This window comes from Zosterops lateralis (assembly GCF_965231275.1).
Source record: "Zosterops lateralis genome assembly, chromosome: 14".
Taxonomy (NCBI): Eukaryota; Metazoa; Chordata; class Aves; order Passeriformes; family Zosteropidae; genus Zosterops; species Zosterops lateralis.
Genome location: NC_139774.1, coordinates 11,291,479 through 11,315,575, shown reverse-complemented (window position 1 = coordinate 11,315,575; position 24,097 = coordinate 11,291,479). Strand labels below are relative to the sequence as shown.

The 24,097-nt window shown below is 43.5% G+C and overlaps 1 protein-coding gene across 1 annotated transcript in view; it reads left to right on the top strand.

Moving 5' to 3' along the window:
* Positions 1–3,807: 3,807 nt before the first annotated feature.
* The window catches only part of ADAMTS2 (ADAM metallopeptidase with thrombospondin type 1 motif 2), a gene marked incomplete at its 5' end in the record, with an annotated part of 169,620 nt that continues 149,330 nt past the window's right edge, over positions 3,808–24,097 (top strand). The window contains 4 exon segments of the mRNA XM_083871974.1: positions 3,808–3,835; positions 3,838–3,883; positions 3,885–4,024; positions 4,944–5,305. Coding sequence (XP_083728100.1) covers positions 3,808–3,835; positions 3,838–3,883; positions 3,885–4,024; positions 4,944–5,305 — 576 coding nt within the window.

Below are 24,097 nucleotides of genomic sequence, written 5' to 3'. Positions count from 1 at the left end.
CATTTCTTTGGCACTTTCTTAAAAAAGAAGTGGAAGTGAAATCATTAGCAAGATCTGAATAATTTGATAATTTATTAATAGTTCCATTGGTCTATTTTTTGTGCAATGGATTGTTTTGCTACCCTGCTAAAATAAAAAAAGGGGAAGGTAGGACTGTTCCAATTTTAATTATTCCTCTTTAGCTTGCACTGCTTCAAAATCAGCATTAAATACATGCTTTTTTTCCTAGGTAGTACATCATAGTGCCACATAATGGCAAGAGGGTTCAAACAATGTGAAGCCTGGAAATGTCAAGTGTGAAGGAAATGAACTGGCACATTGTTTTAATTTTTCTTCCTTTTTATTAAGCTTTATAACGTTGCATAGTCACAAAGTGTGCACGGCAGTCAAGGGTGAGAGCGAAGACAATCACCTGCATGAGAAATGCAGGGAAAATGCAATTCTTGTGGAGACAGGTACCATCTTCCCATCAGGAGGTCAGGAATGAGAATTCCCCAAAAGGGGAAGCTCTCAGATGAGACTTTGGACTGCTTTGAGCCATAAACAGATTCGAAGTTTCCTGCTCAGGTGTTGGTGTGCCCTTTGCAGAAGGCACAGTGCTGCAGTCCAGCATCTGTCCTCGCAGCCCCACTAATAAAAGAGTGATTTTCCCTTGAAAACAGCAAGAGATCTTTGAAATTCCAGATACAGTAAATTTCTCATTGCAAGGTGCAGTTATATGTGTTTAAAACACCTTCAGAGCAGTATTGGTGATTAAGCTTAGGATCTATTCACTTTCCTAAGCAAAATTAAATGTTGTGAGAACATCTCCAAGGGAAGGTCTGGCTGCAGTTTATGCAGATGTACCCTAGCTGGAACAGGAACACATAGCACAAACTTGGTGGATTAGAAAATCTGTAAATCCAATAAATACTCCACAGCCTGTGCTGAGCCCCGTATCAGTTCAGTCACAGGGCTGTTCATGCCTCTGCTGGCTTTTTAAAAACTAATTCAGGTATTTCAGCTGCTAGAACACCTTTCCTTCAGTCTGGGCATTCATTCAGGACACACAAAACATCATTTTCTCCTTTCTGCATGCCTGTATCCAGTGAAGGCAAACATCTGTGTGACTGTAGTCATGGCTGGCAGCAGCACAGCCATACTCTCAGATTGAACTATCCAGGCACAGTTGCAGCATCTAGTCCTTCTCCCTTCAGTCCAGTGAAATAAATATGGTGTGACTTCAATCACACCAATTATTTAGAGGGTTGTGGACAATTAATGCAGCAGTCTATATTCCACATTGAGTTTTTTTCTAGTTGATTCTACAATGTATAGGAGCATCGTTCTGGAGACAGCCATGGCAATGCCTCACTAAGGAAACCCAGGCCAAAATCTCACCTGTCTGTGACAAGAATCCCAGTTTAGGAAATTGAGAACTAGTTTTGAGGAGGATATTTCCCTGAATTTTTCTGCTACAGTGGTGTAATGGCAGGGACATAAGGATCTTCTTGAATTTCACTCCTCTGGGCTCTGTGTGGTTGGCACACTTTGGACCACCTCCTCAGGGTCAAACATGCATCCACGTTTCCTGTGGAAGGATAACAGGCCCATTGCTGTGCCATTAACATCCCCAGTTGGTCTAAATCTCACTGAGAATCCATTGCAGGAAATCTTGGCTCTGCTGAAGTCAATGGCAAAACTCTCACTGACTTCGCTGGGGATCAGGATTTATTCCAGCTAGTGCAGTGAAAGCACAGTTTTTACCAACTACAGATCTGGCTCCATTGTTTGACACTGGTTCTCAGTTTGGTTTTGTTTAAAATTTTAAAGGAGGTTGTAAAACAGTCCCCCCAAGCCCTGGAGCCCATGGAGCTTTTGTCTCCATGTGATAAGGTAACAACATGTGCACATAGAACTTGGTTTCTGTGTAGAAATAAACTGCATGAAGGCAGTTACTGATTCTTTTTGTTTATATCATTATTCTGCAAGTACAGCTGTTATCCATATTAAGGCATATTTTCTAACCTCCAGTATTTTTAAGACTAAAAATCCATCTTAATTAGTAGAACTAATGGCTGGGTTGTTTTGTATTTGTATAATCTACTCTGTCCCTTATTTTTTTTTGGATGAATCATTTACAAATAAGGACTTTGATTTCAAATGTAGAGGGCCAACCCCTCTCCCTTCCAAGTTTATGTGCAGAAGTTATTTCAATTTGAGCAGGATGGGATGGATGAAACATAAAAAAGCCACATCATCAGCTTAAAATACAAGTCCAATAAAAATGAAGTTGGAACTTTACCAGCTGTGTACTGATGAAAGCATATGAGATTTTAAGTAAGAGAAGCTGCTCAGTATGGACCCAAACCCAACCGAAACAACAAAAAAAGAGCCAACATAAAACCAAACCAAAAGGAAGAACTGGGAGAAGCCTGGTGCAGAAAGCAATTCCAAATAGGGGTCATTTGAAAAGATAAGAAAAGGGATGTTTGAATGCAATGTGCAAGTTGATCTACCTCATCATTCAGAATAATCTTTCTCTTTTTAACCTTAACCTAAAAAATGGGAAAGCCAAACCAGAACATCAAACCAAGCAAGCAGAAATCATATACTGCCATAGATGATCAGGGCTGGGGTCCATAAAACCTCATCATGGGCAGGGAGCAGGGCTGGCTGCCTGTTATTTTTCTTCTGTACCCTCCATTTGTATCCATAATATAGGGGTGGAAGGTAATAGCTGGACCCTTAGTCATAAAGGAGCAAGAATAGTCAAGGATACCCAGGAAAATTCCTTGGCAGAAGACCAGCTTCCTGCAGGAAGCCATTGCCTGCAGCTTTCCAGAGAGGTCTAACACATGCAGATACAGTGAGATTCAGCCTGGGGGGAGGTAGGGCTGTGGGCTGGCAGGGCCAGCAGGAGCACAAGAAGGGCTAATAGGATCCTGCAAGGTTAAAGAGTAAAGTGGTGAAAACAGCAGACGATCCCAGTAATGTAAAAGCTGAGTAAATATATACATTATTTGAAGGGAATAAGCAGTATGGCATTTATCTTGGCCATATGGAAACAAATATAACTTGTTTTTTACCATAAAGGCCACCCTTGATTATTTAATTATTTAAAAATCCTTCTTCTATATTGTATTTATAGTATTCCTAAAGACTTTCAGGGTGTATCTCTCCAATTGCAGATATTTAATAGAAGATTACAGGAAGCACTTTCAATCTTATTAACAAATAGTCCAAACAATTTTTCCTGTGAAATGGCTGCTTAGAGTAATTTATGGGATCAGATGAAGATCTCTGGCTGTGATTAGCCTCTGCTGGTGGCACTTTTTCCATTCGGGTCCCTGCTGTCAACTGGAAACCAAGACTGCAACACAACTCCTGCCGAGGTGCCTCAAGTTTGCCAGCCCGGTCTGTCCGTGCTCGGTTCCGTATGGACGGGCAGCCCGCGGGTCCCTCTGGCGGGGCTGCCGCAGCTCCGGGGGTCCCGAGCCCGGCGCGGGGCGTTTCTTTTCTCCTCCACACGGGCTCTGCCAACTCCCGTCCCCTCCCGGGGCCGGTCCCGGGGGGCGGGCGCTGCGGGCCGGGGCTGCCGGGGCTCAGGGGGGCTGTGCCCGGCGGGGCGGGCGGTCCCGTCCCCGCTGCCCGTCCCCGCTCCCCGCGGCCCGGCTGCGCCGTGTGGCAGCGCCTCTGTCAATCAGCCTGACTTCACTCCGCACGCCCTGTGCTTCCAGTACTATACCCCCGCCGCCTCCTGGTGTCTCTGCTTCGCTGCGAGCCGGGAGCGCGGCCGGCACCGCCGCTGCGGCTGCGGCTGGGCGAATGCGCGGGCGGCGGGGCGCGGGGCAGCGCTGAGCGGCGCGGAGCGGAGCGGAGCGGGGCTGCCGCCTGGCCCGCCCCGGCTGCGGGCAGCCCCCGCCCCGGCCCCCGCGTCCGGCCGGGGCCGCCGCGATGGAGCCTCCCGCGGGCATCGCCTGCGTCCTGCTCTGCTGCGCGCTCGCCCTGCCGGCCGGCGCCCTGCGGCGCCCCGGGGACAGAGGTAGGTCTCGGCCGGGACGCCTTCGGGGCCGCTCGCCCTGCCCTGCCCTGCCCTGCCCCGCCGCCGCCCGGTGCCCGCAGCCCGCCCGTCCCAAGTAGCGGCTCGTCGCCTCGCGGCTTTCGGCTCCCCTTGAACTTCTTCTGCAGCTACTTTTGCCGGGTTTCCAGTTGTTTCCTGCGGGCGGCAGGCGGGGACGGGGAGCGGGGAAGGGACGCGGGAGCGGCCGGCGGTGACAGCGCTGTCCCGGCCGCCCTCCGCCTGCCCCGCCGAGCGGGAGAGCCCCGCCGGGCGGGGAGCGCTGCCTGGGCTTCCCCGAGCGGGCTGAAACACATGGCAGCTCGTCCGCCCCCTCCTCCTGCCCGGGCCATCGCCTCCGTCCAAAACTCCCGGGCTCCCCGCTCACACCGCTCCCGGTCGCTGCCCGCGGCGGCCCCAGCGCCCCCGACTCAAACCCGTCGCCCCGGGGGTAGTCTGAGGGACGTGCCTTTGCCTTGCAGGCTCACCACCTGCAAAGCCAGCCCCTACCCCTGCCCCTGAGAGCGGTCTCGAAGTGAATCAACGCCCTCTCTTCAACCTGGCCACCTGGGAAAGCCCCGAAGTCCCCGGGTCACTGTCGGGGTGTGCGGGGTCCCGGCTGGGAGGGCAAAGGGGAGCGGGACCTCCTGCAGACGGCAGAGTGCAGGGTCCTGGCGGGGTGGGGAGCCTCACGCTGCCGTCTGGTATTTTGGGGAGGAAAAGGCAAGTTTGAGTGAACTCTGCACACTTCGTGCAGGTGAACCAAGTGCCTGCAAAGAGTGCAGTGTCCATCTGCCTTATGTAAGTGTCTGCTGTGCTAATGAATAATGGAATAAAAATCCCGCGGCATCAGGATATGTTTAGTTCTAGTATCTCTGTCCTCTCTTGCTTTCTCCCTGTAAAGATTCAATCCTGAGGAATCTAGAGGAGTACAGCCTTGTCATCCCCACGAGCACCGATGCAGAGGGCAGGTTCCTGTCCCACTTGGTGTCTGGACCGCCAAAGGCGCGCTTCAGGAGAGCTGTGGAGGACTTGCAACGTGAAGCAGCAAATGAGCAGATATTTTACAATGTCACTGTTTTTGGAAGAGAGTTTCACTTCAGGTTGCGACCAAACTCCAGGCTCGTGGCCCCTGGAGCAACAGTTGAGTGGCAGGAGGACTCTGAGGAGACTCATATTGAACCTCTCTATGGGAATTGCCTCTATGTTGGGGATATCACTGATCTGCCAAATGCTTCGGTCGCTATCAGCAATTGCGATGGACTGGTAAGTTACTGTTGTTATTATATCAAAGATAATTATTTTAATTTCCTACAGTCTTTAAATATAAAATGTGTGGACTGTCAGAAACTCACACCTCATATGGTAACTGTGAATGCAAATTAACTAATGTTCCCTTGTGTGGGAATAGCTGCGCTGCACCAGGAGCTGCTTTACAGAGAGTGGCACTAGAAGTTTGAGCACAGACTCTGAGGTTGCTACTCTGGAACAGAACAGCTGAAACCAGCATTTATGTTGATTTGTGGTAAAGTTACTTGAGGGGTCTGATGCTCTAAACCAGAAGGTTAAGTGGCAAGTTTTCAGCATCCTCTTCCACTTCTCACTTCCAGCCTGCAAGGATAAATGTTGGAAAGAGTTAATCCCAAATAATGGGCCGGACTACCCTGGAAACAAATTTGATAGGTAAAATATGGTTTTGTCCTGGAAAATTTTAATTTATTCAGAGTCTGTTTTCTTGGATATTTCACTTGGTGAGTTTCATTGCCTAATCAAGTGATTGATGAAAAGTTGCAGAAGACTTTAAGTTTTATGAGCAAAACAGCTCCCTGTGATACATTTGTCAAAGCTGTGTGTTTTAAAACTGGCTGCAGCTTTCTGTTCTGGAGTGCATGTTCAGCACTCAGATTATCACTGTTTTCCCCTGACATCCTAAACTGTCACTGTCATTTGTGCAGTAATAACTGCACAGCAATTTGTTTAGTGAGAAAAGGGCTATATTTTTTTTATAATGACCAGTTTATCTAGCCTGTACTTCCTTGTTATAGCCTTTGGAGTTTGTAATTTTGAGATTGCTTAATTGTAATCCATTCTGCCTCTGCATCAAGAGACAGTAGGAGTCAGTTGTATTTCTATTTATTTAGTCATAGGAAGTTGTTCATTTGCTGTGCCAAGAAGATGACATGTATGGAGATAGTATGTTGACTATCTAAGAATGGAAGGGAATCAAATACTTTTCCCCTTAGTCTTTCCTTTCCTGTGGTTTCTCCTAGCCATGTGCATTCCTGTTTTGAGAAGCAGGTTTTAATGTTGCAGTTGTTTGATGTGAACAGCTGGCTGAGGGTAAGGGAAGCACTAGGACTGAGCGAGAAGAGCCCTTCAGAGAGCAGAGTGTGAGCCTGCAGTTCTGCCTCGGGGGGGAAGCAAAAGTTCTGTGCTCTCTCTGGATCTAGCACAGATCATTTTGTGTAAGGCACATTTACTTGCTCAAGATTTACTTGCTCTTCACTTTTAGAACTGGGGCAGAGCCAAAGCTCTTCTTCCTTGTTCATGTGTACTGAAGGATGGAGGAAGATCCTGTTGATGGCTACTCCTTGCCTTGTGCTCTTCTCCTCAGCACAGGTGTTGACTATAAGGGCAGGGGAGGAGCTTGTTCCTACTTCCTTCCAGTATTTAGAAAAAAGAGTTATGATAAAATAGAACAGGAGTTAAAGCCAAACTTTGGATGAGACTCTAAAGATCCAAAGCCTCATGCTGCATGTACAAATGACAAATGATTTATAAAATGCAGTGAAAATATAAAGGAAAAGACTTTATAAATTACCGCTCTTCTCACGCTTGTAATTTCTCAAATGCAAAAGTGTGAAGCCAGGCCTCAATGCAATAATAAATGCACTCATAAATGACTGGAATCCAGAAAGCTACCAAAGGAATTGTAGTTGTCAACCTGTATGCCCAACCCATGTGCCTGCCTTTTCCAGTGTTCTTGTTTTCATTAGAAGCTGGAAAGTTGGGCTGGGCTGGGAGGTGCCACATTCTAATCTGGATGATTTTCACATAGAATTACAACTTCTGTGGTTCTGCTAATACATTTGGAAATGGATTACTGCTTCCTCCAGTGTGCATCTGCATGGTAGATGTTGCAGGGCAGGGATGTATTTTTTTTGCCCAGGTCCCTGAAGCCTTCCTAGAGGAAGCATTGCCTCAATACCTTTAGGCTGTAAAGATTTCGCAGAGATTGTGCAGTAAATCTGTTTTGGAACAACAAATTGAACTCCAGTCCCTTGGGTACCATGTTCCATCTCTACCCTTTTCCTCCATCTCAGTTTCTTTCTTTCTTGTAGGGTGAGTGTATAAAACAGATTATCAATAGAATTACACAAACTCGAAGGAATTATACCAATGTTTCTCCAAAAGCCACTGCTCTTTCTATTCTGTGGGCAGAAATAATAAGCAAGTAACCACAGAAGTTAATATTGCTTGTATTTGTCTCTCCCTTTACCTTTTATTTCTTGTTTTTTGCAAGGAGTATTGAAGAGTCCTTGGAGCAATGTGTTGACAGCAGGACATACTTAGAGGCCACTGGGGCCTATGCTTTTCTTGGGTTTATTGACATGTGGATGTGAATAAAGACATGGATAAAGCTATTCTCAATTGTTTTTCTATGTCCTTTTTTAACTTCACACTTAGTTTTCTTCATTGAGCCCAAATATTTCCACCACCTTTTCTTGGTTATTCTGGAGAGAGGGATGGGATACCTCTCTTACAACTGAGTTGTCAACAGACAAATGTTAGAATTTTGCATTATAAACTTGATTAATTTAATTCCTAGTATTTATTTTTGAAGTGCTTGCTTTTGAAGGTGATTTAACATCTGTCTATGCTTCTCATGGTCTTCTGTCCTTTGCATCAGCCATCAGGGCTGAAACAATACTGGACTTGAAGTGTCCTACTTTGATTTTTACATTTCAAACTTTTGTTACCTGAATCTGGTTTAATTCAGCAAATACATCTGCCACCTTGCCAACTTCTGATGTTATTTCTTTTGAACATCCTTTTTGGTTTGCACTGCACTGCCAACTGTGTCTTATTTCCCAGTTCTTGTCTTAAAGAGTCTGGCTGCTGGAGTTGGTATTGCCAAATGAGAAGTTGTTAGAAGGAATTTACATGAAAATACTAGATCTGTGAAGGGACTTTTGAACTGTACTATAAATGATGAAGGTCTGCTGCCCTGGCTGAGGAGATTCGCATTAGTTTGCGTACTCACGGTTTTCAGTATCAGAAGTCAACGAAAATTTATTGACCTAAAAATGAGATCTGAGGCAGATGAAGAGAACTTCTGAAGTATGCAATCTAGGTGTGCTGTCAGAGCTGGAGTGGGTCATTAAAAATTGTGGGTGAAGAATCAAAGTTAAAACTAATCAATAGATTTTTAACAGCTTTCTGAATTATGAATGTGATTTTTGCCATATTAAAAAAAAAGTACTGTCAAAACTTTCCCACTTAAGATAGAAACACTCTGGACAACTTGTTTGGCCTGATAGCATTCAAACTAATTCTTCACTGAGTGGGCAGAACAAGCATGGCCAACTCTCGATGGCCTGCAGACTGTGGTGGAGGGTGTTGTACTTTGAGTATCCTCTTGGTCCTTGGCCAAATTTTCACTTGTGGATGCAGTTGGAGAATGAGGGACCTGGCTGTCCTCTCCAAGGGTTGTGAAGGAGAAGTGGTTGGAGGCTGTAAAAAATACTATGAAACAACAAAAAGTTAGGATTATGTTAATCCTTTCAGATTATTGCCTAACTATGGGAACTGTCTTTCTTCACTTCAGCAGATGAACCTGCCTTTGTAGAAGAAATCTTTACGCATCTAGATTTTTGATAAATACTTCTGCAGTGCTTGAGGATGATGTGCCAAAAATGTCTTCTTCAGGTTGACAGGATGGCACTGTTTGGTTGAGGAAATTCAGAAGCATGAACTCCCTCCCAGTCTCCTCCTGACATTTGTAGTTTGTGAGCTAGAATGTGTACTTAGACAGGAAAAACACAATATCAACACTACATCTGAAGTGGTTAATGAACACATGATTAACTTAGGCTGCAGTGCAGAGTCAGATGTACTGACAGGTCTGAGAAGACTGAGGATCACTACTCCATGATGAACAATCAATGTGATTTGATTGCACCCACTGAAGCAAAGGAAGGAACATCAGTTTCAGTAACACATCATGATGTCCTAGTTTGGCTCCATTAGTATAATTCTCTTCCTTTTTAAAAGCTGAAAGATCAGCTCTCCAAAAAGTTCACAGTAGTGTCATTAAAATGGAAAGTTATTAGAAGAAAATATATAGAAACTGAGCTTTTCAAGCCCTCTCTGGTTGGTTGTTTTCTAAATGAGCTGTAGGCAATATGCTGCTGAGGGTACCAAGGCAGACACCTTACAAGTGCAGTGGACTTGCTTCTTCTTATGATGAACCAGGCAGGGTTTGCTCTACAACATTTCAGTCTTTGCTGTGCTCTGTGCTAACCCTCCCAAACTGTTTGCTCGCAGCCTGCTGCCTGGCTGGCTGCTTGCCCAGACTCTGTTTCTTCTAGAAATGCTTGGGACACCAGCAGTGCTTTTTCGGCTCATGCCCAATGCTACAGTATCTGCAGCCCTTGGCCCACCTTGGTGGGTTTGTGGTGATCCATTTCCCTTTCCTAACCAGTCCTGGGTCCTCAGGAGCTGGCTGGTGCTTTGGCTGCTGTCAGTACAAATGTGTGTCTGTCAGGTGTCCCAAGGTGCTGTTAGGTATTATTTATATTAAGAGTATTTTCTTTCTCGTTTTAAATCAGAGAACAAAACTTTTTCTCCTCAGTTTTTGTTTTAAAGGGTTGTATTCATATAATCTAATTTCTAAAGTGTAGATGTAGAATCTCGTGTTCAGATCCAGTCAGTGGTGTTTCCTAAGAGCAATTCCAGCTACCCATGTGAAATGCTCACCTTTCTCCCTTTCCTCTGCCACCTTCCCTGCATTCCTAGAGGCATTTAAACACCTTGTGAAGTCTAGCCTTGTTTAGTGTGGTTCTTCTTCACTTTCTTTCAGCCTCACATGAGCTTGATCTCTTTGAAGTCAGTGATTTTTAAGGTTATGTTGTTATATACTGTCCTGACAGAGGTGCTTTCTTGGAACTGCCCATGGAGTTGAAGGTGAATCTAACTCACCTTAGGTGGAACATGTAACTTACCTGGATAAGAGGGTGAAGGAGCTGCTCACAATGGATATACCAGGAGAAGGCAGATATGCTTATGTAACCAAGTTATTTTTCCTTTTAGACATCCATCTCCTGCTTTCATATGGATTTACAATTTAGTCGTGTTTCTTTTTGATCTGGTTTTTGGATTACACTGGTTTGTGATGTAGAAAAAAAGCAGAACTCAAGGTAGCACAATATTATCTTCAAAGTCTGGTCAGGTCAGTGCCTGACAGTTAAAACAGATGCCTGCTACAAATAATTCCAGTAATTCCTTTTCTGCATGCTAAATTCTTAGCATTTACATTATGATGGGGTTGCATTCATTTTAAGGAGATAAAAATTGGGCATATATAATCTTTGCATTTGGGAGCATTTTCTCATTAAATTAAACCAAAATCAAACCGAAGTTGCCATCTGTGTTCTTTTCTTCATTTTTTAGTGTAATGGCAAAATTCACTGTGGGCCTTTTTGCTAAGTAGAACTGTAATACAGTGGCAGAAGAAGTGCAAATACTTTCTGTGACGCAGTATAGAACAAAATGTAAAAGCCATTCTCATTAAGGAAACAGCAGTCCTTCCTCTGCAGATGATCATGGGATCACCATTAACCCTTTTTCAGGGGCATTTTGAATTCAGCTGGGGTTTCCACATGGGTAAGCCAAGCATGTATGTGAACTGTACAACAATCAGAGCCTGACTGCCCATCCCCATCTATACACATAATTTAAAAGACCTGTGTTTCCTGGCAAAGCAATGGAGCTGTTTTGATGCCTAACACTCCAGCATGTCCGTGTTTTCACAGGATAGAGACTTTGCTTGGTAACCCATTCTCTGGGTTTCTGCTGTTCATTTCCCTGGCCAGCACAAGCCTAGTTGGATGGTCCCTTCCGCTTTGTAAATTGCACAGGCTTTCCCTTTTAAAAGTTATGGTGTGACACACAAAGAGTGTAAACACTATGATTCAGCCTCTGACTGGAGTAAATTATCCTCTGCTGTCCTTAAAAGAGACTCTGTCATCAGTAAATACTATTTTTTTTTCTTTGCATCTTCTGTGCATGGATCATCTCACCTACATTTTATCTGAGAGCAGAGCAAGTAATTTCCTACATCATACAGGTGGACACCATCTGGACAGAGTATCCTCAGGCAGTCAAAACTGGCATCTCTGTGGTATGTTGTAGGCCTTTGGATAAAATATAAGTATTTCTTTATGTCCCATTTGACCTTGTGTTGCATTGTCCTCATTGTAGTAGTGTCTCAGCTGTACTATACTCTTTGACCACACAAAAACTAATTTTCCAACCAGAATATTAAACTCTGTACATCCAAGGAAAGGTGTCTGGTGTCTCCTGCTTCCCTTCTAGAAAGACCCAAATATAGGAACTAATTTTGAAAAGGTCATAATTAATTTCTGGGGTAAGCAGAACATCTATTTTGAGAAGTCTGTCCCTCCTTAGCTTACAAAGGTGTGTCCCTCAAAAAGTACTATTAGCTCACTTACCTGCCAGCTCGCTGCTTCCTCCTGGTGTGGAGAGGGTGTTCCCTGAGAATTCAAGACTCCTGCAAATGGCAAGGCATTACCACACTTCAGGTTAGTTACATGTTTACTTTTTTCCTACAGAAGGTTAAAAAATATTTTTTTGAATCAACCAGAATTCCAGCTGTTGCGTGGAGCAGGACCTTTTCTCCAGGGATCAGTTTTATTCGACCTACTTCTGAGTACTTTTTATTTATGGTGACTGTTGCTTTGTAAGCAGGTCATGCCATTACTTAATGGCACACTAGGACATTTCTCATACTGGGTCTGATTAAAACTGGACCAGGGAGCAGGTCTTGAGTGTCTTGCAGGGGGTTGCACAACCTTGCTCTGATGTGCACACCCTCCTTTTCGGATCACCTTGTCCCTTTATTGCCTTCTTTCTTCCAAAGTTTCAGTAAGTTCTCTAACACATCACATCTGGTTCCTTTAGCCCCTTTATCTGAGTGTGTTTTAAATTCATCTTTGTTTGCAGAGTCTTGACACAGCGGGTTCCCAGTTTTAATAGTCTGCAAATGAAAGGCCCACATTTCACACGCTATTTTCAGCACTGTTCTATTAAACTGTAACATTGAAAAGAAGAGTGTCCTCTTCAAGTGCAGGAGAGCACGTTGCCTCCTCATATCTAAATCACAGCCTCTCTTATAGATCTTCTCAGTTATTCCCAGGTCTTAAAACGTCTGGTACTTTCTTTAGATCTGGAGTTCTTGGAGTTGTAAGTGTGAATCTCAGCATTAATGTTTCTGCTTTTTCTTCTAAGTAACTGCTTTTTGTTTAAAGAAAAAATTTTAAAGTAAGTACTTCCCTCAAGTAAAAGAGGTGCCACTTGTCTTTCTTGAAGTCTCAAAAATCACCAGGCCAGTGAAAATCATCCCAAGTATGTTGTTTTGAAGGTGTCATTTTACAGTACAGATGAGTTTCTCTTTACACCTTGTGCATTTTTTCTTGTGTGTTGTTCTGTGAGACTTTGTGCTCTGGTGTGGGTTTTGTGGGCTGGCTGACCCCAAGCAGGGGAGGTTCATTTACTGAACTTGGTAACTTCAGTATCATTTTATCCTCTCTAACGCCACACCACTGGAGAACCTGCCCTCACCACTAATTTATATACTTGCTTTTCCCCCTCCCCTTCATGCCCCTTGTAGGACTGCATCTACTGATCTGTTTGTTTTCCAAATCTTTGCCTTGCTGAAATGGAAGTCTCATTTGTCCAACTTGCTGTTGCCTTTTGGTCTTGGCATCCCAAGTGCGGCCAAGTTTTTCAGTATTGGCCATCCAGTTTATAGATCCTTTAATTCCATTTCAATTTGTTGATGTAGAATTTGGTATTTTCCCCCTTTACTGCTGCATTTGTGACCCTTATCTTCAAAATAAAGACACTATTAATTCCTCACTTATGCAGCTCTCTGTGGAGAATTCAGAGGCTGGAATTGCCCAGTGTCCCTGGTACTTTCTGACTCTTCCACCTGCAAAGTACAGTGTTACCACTTTTCTTTTGATGTGCTGAGCTATAAATACAGCTACTTTAACTTCTTTCCTACTGTCATTCCCTTTAACTTTTCCTGTAGTTGCCACCTCTGTGTTTGAATGTATTTATATGGTCAGACTGCTTTTTCCCAGCATTTAACCTCTGGCCTGGTGGACCTCAGGGGACAAATTACAATCTGTTTTCCACTGAAATTAAGTGTGAAGCCTACTAATCCTGTAATGAGAAAGTCAGTGGACATCACTGGTATCTGTGGACAAGAAGAGGTCCTTCTACCTGTAACTAGATCCAGCTAATTTATGCATTTAAGTTATTTCTCTTCACTAAGTGTGTGGACTACAGGCTGCTGTTATTGCCCTGTAATGAAGGTGAATGATTTTTACAGTTTTTTGAGGCAAGAAAACTGGAAGGAAATACCTGGCATATGGTGAACATTTAAGCTGTTTTTTGAAAAACATTCAATCAAAATATCTACCTGAGTTTTAGGGTAGCACAGAGCCACACCTTGATGTAGGCCCTGAGCCTTTAAGCCTTTATTAGTGTGTTTTCTGATTTACTATCACTGTGAGAATAATGAAGTGGATGTGTGGAGAGGAACCTGCATGGCTAATGAGCAGGCTGGCTAATGAGCAGGCTGGCCAGCAGCTCTTTTCTTGTACTGCATCACTTACAATCCTGACAAGAAGCAGTCCATGAAATGGCAGGGAGGCATTGAATTTTGTGAATGATACAGCAAATTTCTACAGGAGCCCTGAGTGCAGCTCTCTCAGCCTGCTGCTGTGCCTGCTTCCCAAGGTTGTGGGCAGTGCCTCTGTCACCTCTGCCTCCTCCCTCTGTGCCCTGGGGGCTGCTGGGCTGCTGCAGCAGCTTCCAGCATGTCCAGTGGAGCTCTGGACATGCATCAGCCCCCTCAGGCAAACCCATCCAAAGGCACCTTCACACCACACACCCAGGATGGGCACTGCAGACTCAGGGCTACTCTTGCACAGTTTGATCCGTGGGAGGGATTTCTCTTTTAAGTTTTGTTTCTGAACATGTGCTTTTTTGGCATGATTTAATGAGTATTGTAGATTATGGAACGGAGAAAATCAAAATAATACATTGAGTCCAACAGGAAAGAAAGGCTTACTTTCTTGGGAGTAAAACTATTTCAAGAGCTAAGCGTAGTAATGCACCATTTACATTTTAATTCAAATAGAGTAAAACGATAGAATTTAGAAAGGAAGAGGGGAAAGCACAGATTTTACTCCAAGCACTTGCTGAATTTTTTAGATTAGATTAGATGTTAGGAAAATCTTCACCAAAAGGGCTGTCAAACCTTGGAACAGGCTGCTCAGGGAAGATTAGATGTGGGATCTGGGGCCATGGTTTAGTGTGGACTTGACAGTCCTGTGTTATTGGTTGGACTTAAAGATCTTCCAAGTCTCTCCCAACCTAAATGATTCTTTGGTTCTGTGATTCTCATTTCTCTGCTCTTTCCCCCATGTGCAAAAGGCAGAACTAACATCCAGCACCTGCCCTAAGCAGCTGCACCTTGCATTTCTCCCATGGTGAAGTGTGTGACTCCCAAGGCTGGTGCAAGGGCTGGTGCCCACGACCACCACATCACCTGCAGGGCATTCCCATTCCCAGGACAGAGCCCATGCTTTGGAAAAAGAGCCTACAGAAAACAGAGATTAACCAAGGGTAGGTGGCAGCACAGGCTGTAGTTACTGTTTTAGTAGTGGGTTTATTTGTTTTAAATAATCTCTTTTGGGTAAATCCTGTTCGTCTAACTCATATGCAGAAGAATATACTTTTTCATTTTTCAGAGTGCTAAAATTGTGAGGCTTTTCTTTTTCAAAGCAGATGAGCTGTGGAAGGAGAGAGAGAGGTGTTGTTCAGAAAGCATTCTCCAAACCAGAATTATTTAAGAAACAGTCTTTGAGAAATAAATCACTACCTGATGATGAAGACAGCTGAGCTGGGCCAGGAGTCTTCCACGAGCCAACACTCTCAGGTGACAGGAGTTATATTGGAAGATGACAGCCTTTGAAGCTTGGAAGGCTGAAAATGTCTAAAATTTTTTATATACCTAAAGTAATAGCTGGATAAAATAAAAATAAATAGCTGGTGTCTTTCAGACTTCAAAACGGTCTCTGTAGAGCACCATGAATGTACATAAGGTCACAATCTTTTACCTATTGTGAACAACAAAAAAAAACCCCATCCCAAAACCCAGAAGAAGAAATTTTACACCACTTCTGCTCAATACCACTAGGGACCTCAGGGATAAGGAAGTTTTAGAGATGAATTTGGATTGATTTCAGATTTATAACCAAGCTTGAAATCAGAGTTTTCTAATAGTTTTAGGTTTCATTGTAAAAATTGCAAATCCACCATTCATCAGTAAACCAAAATGTTTAATTCCCAAATACGTGCTAAGAGATGTCTGTCAATATTAAATTTGTTTGCCAAGTTACAGCACATTAAGGCTGACATAAGCAGCAAGTGTAAAAATGGGATTAATCAAAGGATGATTTAGTACTCTGAAAGAAGAATATGAAATTCAGTCTGGATACGTAATAGACAAGCAAAGAAAGACAAGACCATTTATGAGATGTTTTGAATTAATTTAAACTCCTCAGTAGGAGAGTGTAATGAATTTCTGTGAAAATAAAGTGCTTAGTTCACTGCAGTCAAATTAAGCCCAACAATAGTCATACACATCTTATAAAATAGAGTAAAAATGCTGAACCTATGAAAATACAGTGTAATCTTGCATTTAGCCAAACAGAAAATCACACAGGAAAAACCCCAGATCTCTGTCAATGTTTGTGTCATGATCCAGCATCATTTTATGTAAGGGCCAGGGAGGTCCCACGGCAAGTAGCTGATTTTTGGGTCTGCTCCAAAGCTGCTGAAGTGAATGTGTTTAGTTTCACTGGCTCCATTTGGCTTTGTGTGGACAGGTTGATTAGCAGAGTATTTGGGACAAAAAGCAGGCCATGGAGTATTCCACATCATAACCTTGTCTTTCACCTTGTTCTCTGTCCCCTGATGCAGTGGTGGTGGGGAGGGAGGAGAGTGTGAGAAGCTCAAGTGCAGCTTTTCCCATGGCTGTTTATATCCCGTGTGCTGGATGGAACAGGACAGAACTGTGTGCTGCTAAACCTGAAATAGCTCTGCTAAACCTTCTTCCCTTTCTGCCTCACACCACATCCCCACCACAGAAGAGGTGATGCATTAAGTAAGGGGGAGGGATTGGGAGAAACCCTCAAGTCCATGCCAGGAGGATGAGGCAATTCCAGCTGCCTTGAATTTGCAGGGTCATTCTGACAGCTTTTCTGTCTCCATCTTCCTATGAAGAGAAAGAAGAAAGATTTTCCTACTGAGACTGCCTCTCTTTGCTTCTGCCCTGCTGGAGGCGTGGTGGTGGGAAGAGCTTTTTCTGCCTAAGATGTTAGCTTTGACCTCAATAAAACCAGCATCACTTGAAAAAACCCCACCCAAACGCCAAATACAATCCCCCAACAAAAAAAAAAACCCAAGTCACAAGAGAGAACAACATGAGAAAAACTCTAATTACACATCTGTTCAACAGACTTTTGTGATAAGTCAGCAACAGCTAATTGAAACTCCTGGATCATAAATATGCTTTCAGCCAAACTGGAGTTTACTTTCCCTGATGCTATCTGCTTTCAACTCCCCATTGCACTCTGAGGTTCTGGTGGTCAGGATTCCAACAATCTGTCACTAGATGGGAAAATTAGAAGTTGGGTCCACTCAATTATAATGAGCCAAACCTCTGTTAATCTGCATCATCGTGTCTCCACAGATTTCTGGGAGTTCTGTCACTTTGCATTAGCTGAGGACCTGGCCTTATGTAATTAGATGTTTTCACACTCGTGTGGAGATATGCCCTCCTCTGACAGTCGGAGTTACAGGCTCCCATGGTTTGAAAAGAGAGACACTCGTTCTTGGGAGGCAGCTGGACACACAAAATCTGTGAATGTTTATATGTTTTCATGAGATTTCACTAAGTAACATATTTAAGGTTTGCTTTTTGGAAATGGCAAAGAGCACTGGAAAGGGAGACTGGGGGTCCCAGGATCTCTGAAGGCTCCTTGGTCTCGAATGGGCAGATGGGTTAAAGACACAGCTCCAGGCACTGCTTCTAGTCACACAAGCTCACTGAGGGCCTTGTGGCTCCCTGCCTCTGGATTTCCATTCTCACGTAATTTTTGTGACATTTTCATGTTATTATGCAGGCCTGTAGAAATCATGACAAGACTAGGAAAACTGTGGAATAAATGCGATGCAAGTAATGTGAAATTCATCTGTGGTGGATATACTTAGGGCTTTGAAGGATTTAGTTGCTTCTGGCAAATTTGTTTTCCTTTTGGGTGATTTGAAGGGGTGTTTGCTTTGACTTGTGGGTTTAAGAAATATTTGTGCTTAGGTGACACTTTTATCATGCACTTCCAGAATGAACTCCATGCAGTCTTTAACCCAAGGATATAATTTTTGGAGTACTGAATCACTGCTTGCAAGTTGTACAGTAGATTCTAGCTATCCCACTGTGGGAAAGCATTGGTTTTTTTTCTCTTTTCATTTGATATTTGTTTATATTAAGACCACTTTTCACTGACGTCAGAGACCTATCAGGTCAGATCTAATCCTCTGTATCTCACGGTGCGCTGGCTAGATTAGCCCTAATACTTGTGTTTTCTAGTCTGTGTGGAGGCAGCTTTCACCTTGTAATGATGTCCTCCCTGAAACTGGTTCTAGGGAAAGATTGAGCCTGTAGGTTCTCACTCCTCACTTTCACATAGCCAGGGACCTTGTCATCATCCCTCCTTTGCTGAGGAATGTGGAGCAAATGGCCATCTTTGAAATTGTTGCCAAGGGCTGGTGAATTTGCTCCACCACAGCGAATGGGTTTGAATTCCAAAGCTGCACAGATTGTTTGGAAGACTACCTCCCTCCCCTCTGGCTGCTGGTGGGCTGCTGGGCTGTTCTGCTCTCCTTTTCATGAGCTGGAAAGACTTTCTTCACTGGGGAAAAATGCACTGTGGTTCCTGTGGAGAAGTGTAGTGCTCAGAGCAGTGAGATGACTGTCTCTGTGTGGGATTTGGGGGAGAGGAAGGGATGTGTCAGAAAGAAGGCCAAAAGAAAGAGCAGTTGGGGACATCTGATCAGTTGCAGCAGGGCAAGATGCTGAGCACTGGCGCTGGAGTGCTGAGGTGGTGAGAATAGCTTGGGAATGGCCCATGCAACAGGAAGGAGCAGAAAACACTGTTTCCTGGCAGTTCACAACAGAATCCTTGCTCAGTGAATATTCTCCTTTAATGAGTAGCTCCAGAAGGGAGAATGAAACAAGAAGTGATACCCCCATTTATCCTCAGTGCAAGTTCGCAGGGAAGGGCTGGAATCTGGGAGAGCAAACAGAGGTTCCTGCACCTCCCAACCCAGTGCACATGTCAGTACAAGGTGAGTCAGGGCTGCCCAGAGGCACTGGGCAGATGGGAGCAGGGAGCTGGAGACATGTGCCCACATCACCAGTGTGTCCTGGTGTGCTGCAGGACAGTCCCCTCCAGAGCTGCTGTGATGGGTTCCATGGGAAGGGTCACAGCCCCAGCCCAGAAGGGAAGCATCTCTAAAGCACCTCTGAACCTTGCCCTGAATTTTCTTCTTTCTCTATTAACATTCTGTCAAAGTTGTTTTCAAGGAAATTCATCCCCCAGCCTACTCTGCTGCCAGGCTGGAGTAGTGGGAAATGAAAAAAAACACATTGAAAGCAACACCGCGAATTTGTTTTTTTTTTTTTTTTTTTTTTTTTTTGTTTGGGCATTTGAGAATTTAAAAAAAGAATCCTGTGGCACTGCTGCTGAGTCAGCCCTGGTTGGATGTGATTTCTGAATGTGATTTCTGTGGTCAAACTTTACACAGAACTTTGATGTTTAATGTGCCAGTCAATTAAAGCATGCTGCTATGCTAGAAACGATGTGGTGGCTTTGTGTGGCTTGCTTGGCATTGCCAAAATGGGTCAAAAGTATCAGGAGGAGGAGGTTTAATCTCTCTGTTTACATAGTGTCATTTTGCTTGCTTTGTGGTTCATTGCTTTCTGCAGCGACTGGGGTATAGTCTAAGAGCAGGAAGCCTCCTCTCTCTTCTGTGTGACAAAAATAGCTGGTGCTCTCTCCTGCTGGTTTGATTAAAGTGGTTATGGAGGTTCAGCTGTGCTGTACTAGAGCTGACTGCTCTGCTGAACAGAGCTCTCCTCACCTGGGCCCTGGCTGTCCTGGTGCCACCTGGTCAGGTGTGGATGTCTCTGGCCAAACAGCCTTAGTGGCTGAATGACACTGGTGAAGTTTTCTGCAGGGCAGCCCAACAGATACAGTGTTGGCACAACTGTGGTGGTGCCAGAAAAAGAACAAGGACCTTTAAAGCAGTTCTGTTGCCAGGTCTGTCCTCCCAGGGTGAACCCTCCTGTCCTTGCACAGCAAAAGAGCCCCAGGAAAAGCTTCATGAAGGTGTCACTTCTGCCGTGGGAAGGTTTTTCACAGTGAAGGTCTGCACACATTTAGATGCCTTCTGACACTTTAATCGGGCTGGCAAGAAAAAGAGCTGTCCAGCTGTTTTTGTGAGATGTTCAATAATGAGATTTACTTTAAAGCGGGTAAAAACCTTAGGAAGGTTTTAAGATTGTACTTTAAAGTGTAAGCTTGGTATATCTGTTCTTTTCCTAGGGGTGTTTTATTTGATTCTGGTATTAAACCAGGAGTTGGTCCAAAACCCGTTAACATAAATGAAAAGAGTTTTATTGACTTTGATGGGATTTGGATCATGCTGCACTAATTAAATAGTAGAGTATCCATTAGTAGTGAAGAAAACAGAAGAGAGGAGAGCCAAATTCTGTTGTGATGAACCCTGTGAAGTTGAGTCAACTGCAGCCAAAGTCTCAGCATCTTTACAGATGAGCTTTTCCATATTTCTCTGCCTCAGTCCTTCTGACACAGATACATGGTGGGCTTTTAAGAGAACTGAATTTATAAAAATTCTTACATTTATCCTGCCTATTTACAAGTTTTCATAGACACATTTAGTCAATAAGTATTACCTTATTCAAGGTAATAATAAGAAAAAAATGGGAAGGGAGGTGTGACAGAAGAAAAAGTTATGCTTTAAGCAACATTGAAATTGGGTGCTAATAATTTGCACTTTATTTACCTGAGTATTCTTGTAAGATTCTTAGGAACACAGATTTACTAGATTCCAAAGAAACGAGGAAACAGTTGTAAGTAGAAAGTAAAGTAAAAGTTAATATCTTATGTGTCTGGAAGATTTGCATAAAAGGTGGGTTTTATTTAAAAATATAAAATTTTAAAAAGGCTGTTCTGGAACTGGCCAAAACCCAACCATGTACAGACAGCTTAAAAATACAGTAATAAATGAATTTATATGGGCTGCTGGATGGATGTTAAAAGGATCTGGCATTTAAAACTCAGAAATGCTGTTCCTCATTCCTCTTGCTGTGACCCACTTTGCCTGGGTGGCAGCAGTGGCCCTTGATTTCAGTAGCCTCCAGCCCTGCTGAGACAGGAGGTCTGCACTCACAAAAAGCATTTATGGGAATTTCCCTAAGACAGTGGGATGGCTGGAAAACACCTCTCATTTGAAACAAGTTGGATGTGTTGGGATTCAACTGTAAACCATGCAAGCTGAGGTTTTGAGGACATGAGGAGCCCATCTGTGTTTGGCTGTCAGTTCTCCTTAGGCATCTTTGACAGCACAACCCTAAATGAGATGTTTTCTGAAAACAACTTGCTGGCATTGTTTGCCTGCTGCTGCATTTACTGAAGGACAGTGCTCTCAAGCCAGTTCACAAGTTTTTTTCCACTTCAGATACTAGTCATCAGGTGTCCTAGCACCCTCTCTCTTAAACGTTGCAAAAAAGAGATTTTCCCACCTTCACTGCTCAGGTATTTATGAAGAAATGGTGTCTGCAATTTGGTTTAGATTTTTACTAAAGTTATCAGACAAAAATGTTGATCATGCCACGCTGCTACCATGACCCCCCATCTTGTGTGTTTGCAAGTATCTTGGCCTTATACTTGCAAAAATCATGAGGTCTTGTCAGCTGCAGATTGGAGAGTAATTTAAGTTGAATTGTAGATTAGTAAATTTTTAAATTCTGTAATGGCCCAAACTGCCTCCCCAAAAGATGTTCTAGTAGACTGAAAATTTCTAGAATACTCAAAATAGGAAAAGATGAAAGGAAAGAGCCAGTCTGAGGCCCAGCAGCTCAAATGCTCTTCTATACTTCCAAAAATAAAGTGTCAGAAGTAGAACCCTGTGTCCTCTTTTTATAAATCTTCTCTTTTAAATAGAAAGTTTTCAGCAGAAAAAAACAAAAGGCTTTATGCTTTATGTAAGAAAGATTAAGTGGTGAGGGTTTTTTTTCCCCTTGAGTACATGGGTGTGTAGGAATTGTGTTTTAGAATCAGACTTTTCGTGAGGCTTGCAGAGTAAAACTGTTATTTGGGGAGTTCAGAATTGTTCCTGTGCTTGTTGGGAGGGCAGGGGATGAAGCAGAAGAGATTGGCATTGAAAGATGCCACTGCAAAGCCATACCCCAGAAGGGCAGGTGTCACCTTGCAACGGTGACAGGTTGCAAACAGGGTTATAAAACAGGGCTTAGGAAGCAACTGAGAACTGCCAGACTGCCCAAGGGTGCAATTCTGCTGTTTTCTGATCAGCTCTACTCCTATATTTGTTCTGTTGGCCAATGTGGGTTCACAGGCAAGTAAGGTTATATAAAAGTGAAAGGTTTAACCCTTCAAAGAACATAACTATTCACTAAAGTAATTTCATTAATTATAAAAAGAAAATTAGATGGAGACTCCAGCACAGGGCAATATAGAGATGGATTTTCTTCAAAAGAAACTCTTTCAAAATAAAATTACTTTTTGCTCTGAGACAAGGAAAATAATCCAAAATATAATGCAAATGCTTTCATTACATTTAGCTTTATTGTTTCTAAACAAAAATATTTCTATCTGAGAACAAATAACAAACTAATTTTTCCCCATCCTAAACCTAATTTGGCAACCAACTAATTTGTTGGCCCAATGTTGGTTTTTAAAAAAATTCCCAGTGTAAAATGTTGCCTTATGTTCCAGGCAATACTGCATGTGTTTCCATAGCAACCTCTTCTCATGTCTTGAACTTGTCAGCATCAACATATGACATTTTAAACTATAAAGCATTTGCATGTACTGCTGCCTCTTTGGACATGAGTGAAATTTGCCAAAAACTGGCTTTTTGAGACAGCTGACTTTAGGGAAAGGTGATGGACTCAAATATTCTTTGTACCTCCTGCTTTTTTTACAAAGAATAAGGAAGTTCTTTGAGTTCTCACTGAACTCAGTCAATGGGACACAGGTTTCTGCTCCAGCTCCAAGGTCAACAACAAACTCAAAGTCTGGTTTTTTTCCCCAGGACTGTTTGTCAGTGGGTTCTCTGTTGGATTCTCTGCGCTGTGTTTTTGAGCTGTCTGACTTTTCTCAGCTGCACCTGCTTCTCTGTTCTGTGTTCAGCAGAGTTGTTCTTGACCCTGGACACGCAGGCTTTGGACAGTGATGTACACCAGATCTCTCTCTGTTCATCTGATGCTTTTAATTTTAAACCCAGAGAATGGTGAGCCCTTTTCAGGTTAAGTGCAGCCTAATCCAAGAGAGAGTGTATTTGCAAAACATTTGTGAAATAAAAGAACTGAAGAAGGGGAACAGAAAAGCCCTAGTCAACTTGGAGGAAATAGAAGAGATGGTGTTCCAGTGAGCAGTAAAGAGAAATTGGTTTGGCTAGCCAGACATAATTGTAAAACATTCTCTAGGAGGGAGAGCTAATATAATTGTATGTTATGTGCTTTTACTGTCTTCCTTTTTCTGTCTGTAGCACGGGTTGGCTGCTGATTTGATCTTCTAAAGTATGTATTTGCAGATATGGACAAGCTGCCAGAAATGTGACTAATAGAAAAATGCCCATTGATCTCTTTTTAAAGCCTGTATTAACACTGCTCTCTGGAAGATAATAATCACTTCTCAGTTTTTGTAGTATTTATACAGACATCTTCCTAAAGGAAAGCTCTACTTTTCCAAACAGAGAGGAACATTTGTGTCAGGTTTGTGAGGTCAGGTTTTGATATTTTGTGTGTGGGGGCTGGAGGGGTGGCTTCTGTGAGCAGCTGCTGAAATCTCCACCCATGTCTCCCAGTGGCTCCAGAAGGGACTCGCTGCTGCCCAAGGCTGAGCCCAGCAGTGATGGTGGTAGTGCCTCTGGGATAACATATTTTAGAAGAAAGTGAAAGAACTTGCAGCTGTGGTCAGAGGAGTGAGAATGTTTGAGAGCAGCAGCTCTGGACACCCCTCTGCAGATGAAAGGGAGGAGATGCTGCAGGTGCTGGAGCAGAGATTCCCTATGATGAGGCTAAATGTCCTCATGCAGCCCATGGAGGAACACGAGGGAGCAGAGATCCACCTGCAGCCCAAGGAGATCCCACACTGGAACTGGGCAAGGGTGTGAGGAGTCCTCCCCCTGAGGAGGAAGGAGCAGCACAGACAGTGTATGATGAACTCACCACAGCCCCCATTCCCCATCCCACTGCACCATTGTGGGGAAGGAGGCAGAGAATTCGGCAGTGAAATTGAGCTTGGGAAGAACAGAGGGATGAGGTGGAAGGTGTTTTTAAGGTTTGGTTTTATTTCTCATTAGTGTACTGTGATTTGATTGGTAATAAATTAAATTAATTTTCCCCAAGTCAAG